We start from the raw sequence: 887 nt of genomic DNA on the forward strand, positions 1-887 counted from the left end.
TCTCCTTCCATAACGTCACATTCTTTACAAACCGTACCTGAAACACGAATAAATAAATAATAATTAAAAAATTAAATAAATCACTTAAGGATTTGCTCTGAAAAAAAATAAAAAGATGTCAACCTTTTTAGCATTTAATGATAGGAATTTGCCATTTTAAGTCCCCTAAAGCCTCAGGATAATATAAAGCTACCATACTATAACATCTGCTGTAGTGCACTATTAAGGAAATGCTTTGTGTCTTTTAGAGGCTGTTTGGTGCATTTCAGCAAATGGAAACATTTGGATCCTTCCAGCATTATAATGTGTTGTTCGGATGGCTGTAAGTGGGAAGCACTAACAGTGAACATGCACAAGTGATAGAAAACTGACCTGATCCTGAAGAGACATGACGGGATTGTTTTTGCTGGTATTGATGTGCAGCACATGGTAGTGGTTCTTGTTGCACAGGTCGTAGGCGATGTTGGTGAAGGAGGTACTGGCTGTTTTGGGCACTCGGTTGTAGATGACCACCAAATCGTCCTCCTCTACCAGGGCCCCCTTTGCCCCGTCTTGAATGTGCCGTTGCTCAATCTCTCGTACCTCATGTCTGGCAATGGCTCGTTCTGCAATGGAGGAGAAGATAAGGAGACACTGATGCAAAATTAATTCAATATTGAATAATTGCAAAAAACCCTGCCATATACCGGATTCTAAAAGTACTGTATGTTGAGGGAACAAAATTGTAAAGAATACTGGATGAATAATTATATCTTAAAGGAAAATGAATGTCTTTTATTAGATTTCAGCACTATACACTTAAGTTACAGAATTTTGAGCTTGTTGCCTTAGTGACCTGGTGCTAAAAGGCTTTAAGATTTTTTAATAATAATAATTTAAAAAACCCT

At 37.4% G+C, this 887-nt stretch overlaps 1 protein-coding gene across 1 annotated transcript; it reads right to left on the minus strand.

Moving 5' to 3' along the window:
- Positions 1-4: 4 nt before the first annotated feature.
- Positions 5-605, minus strand: LOC107682558 (heparan sulfate 2-O-sulfotransferase 1-like; the record flags this gene model as incomplete). The annotated part of the gene is made up of 2 exons (XM_016478759.1): positions 5-37; positions 373-605. Coding segments are annotated over 2 exons (266 nt in total), but the record flags the coding sequence as incomplete, so codon positions are not given.
- Between the last annotated feature and the right edge of the window lie 282 nt (positions 606-887).

The sequence above is a fragment of the Sinocyclocheilus anshuiensis genome, unplaced genomic scaffold (assembly GCF_001515605.1).
Source record: "Sinocyclocheilus anshuiensis isolate Anshui unplaced genomic scaffold, SAMN03320099.WGS_v1.1 C32342664, whole genome shotgun sequence".
NCBI classification, from domain to species: domain Eukaryota; kingdom Metazoa; phylum Chordata; class Actinopteri; order Cypriniformes; family Cyprinidae; genus Sinocyclocheilus; species Sinocyclocheilus anshuiensis.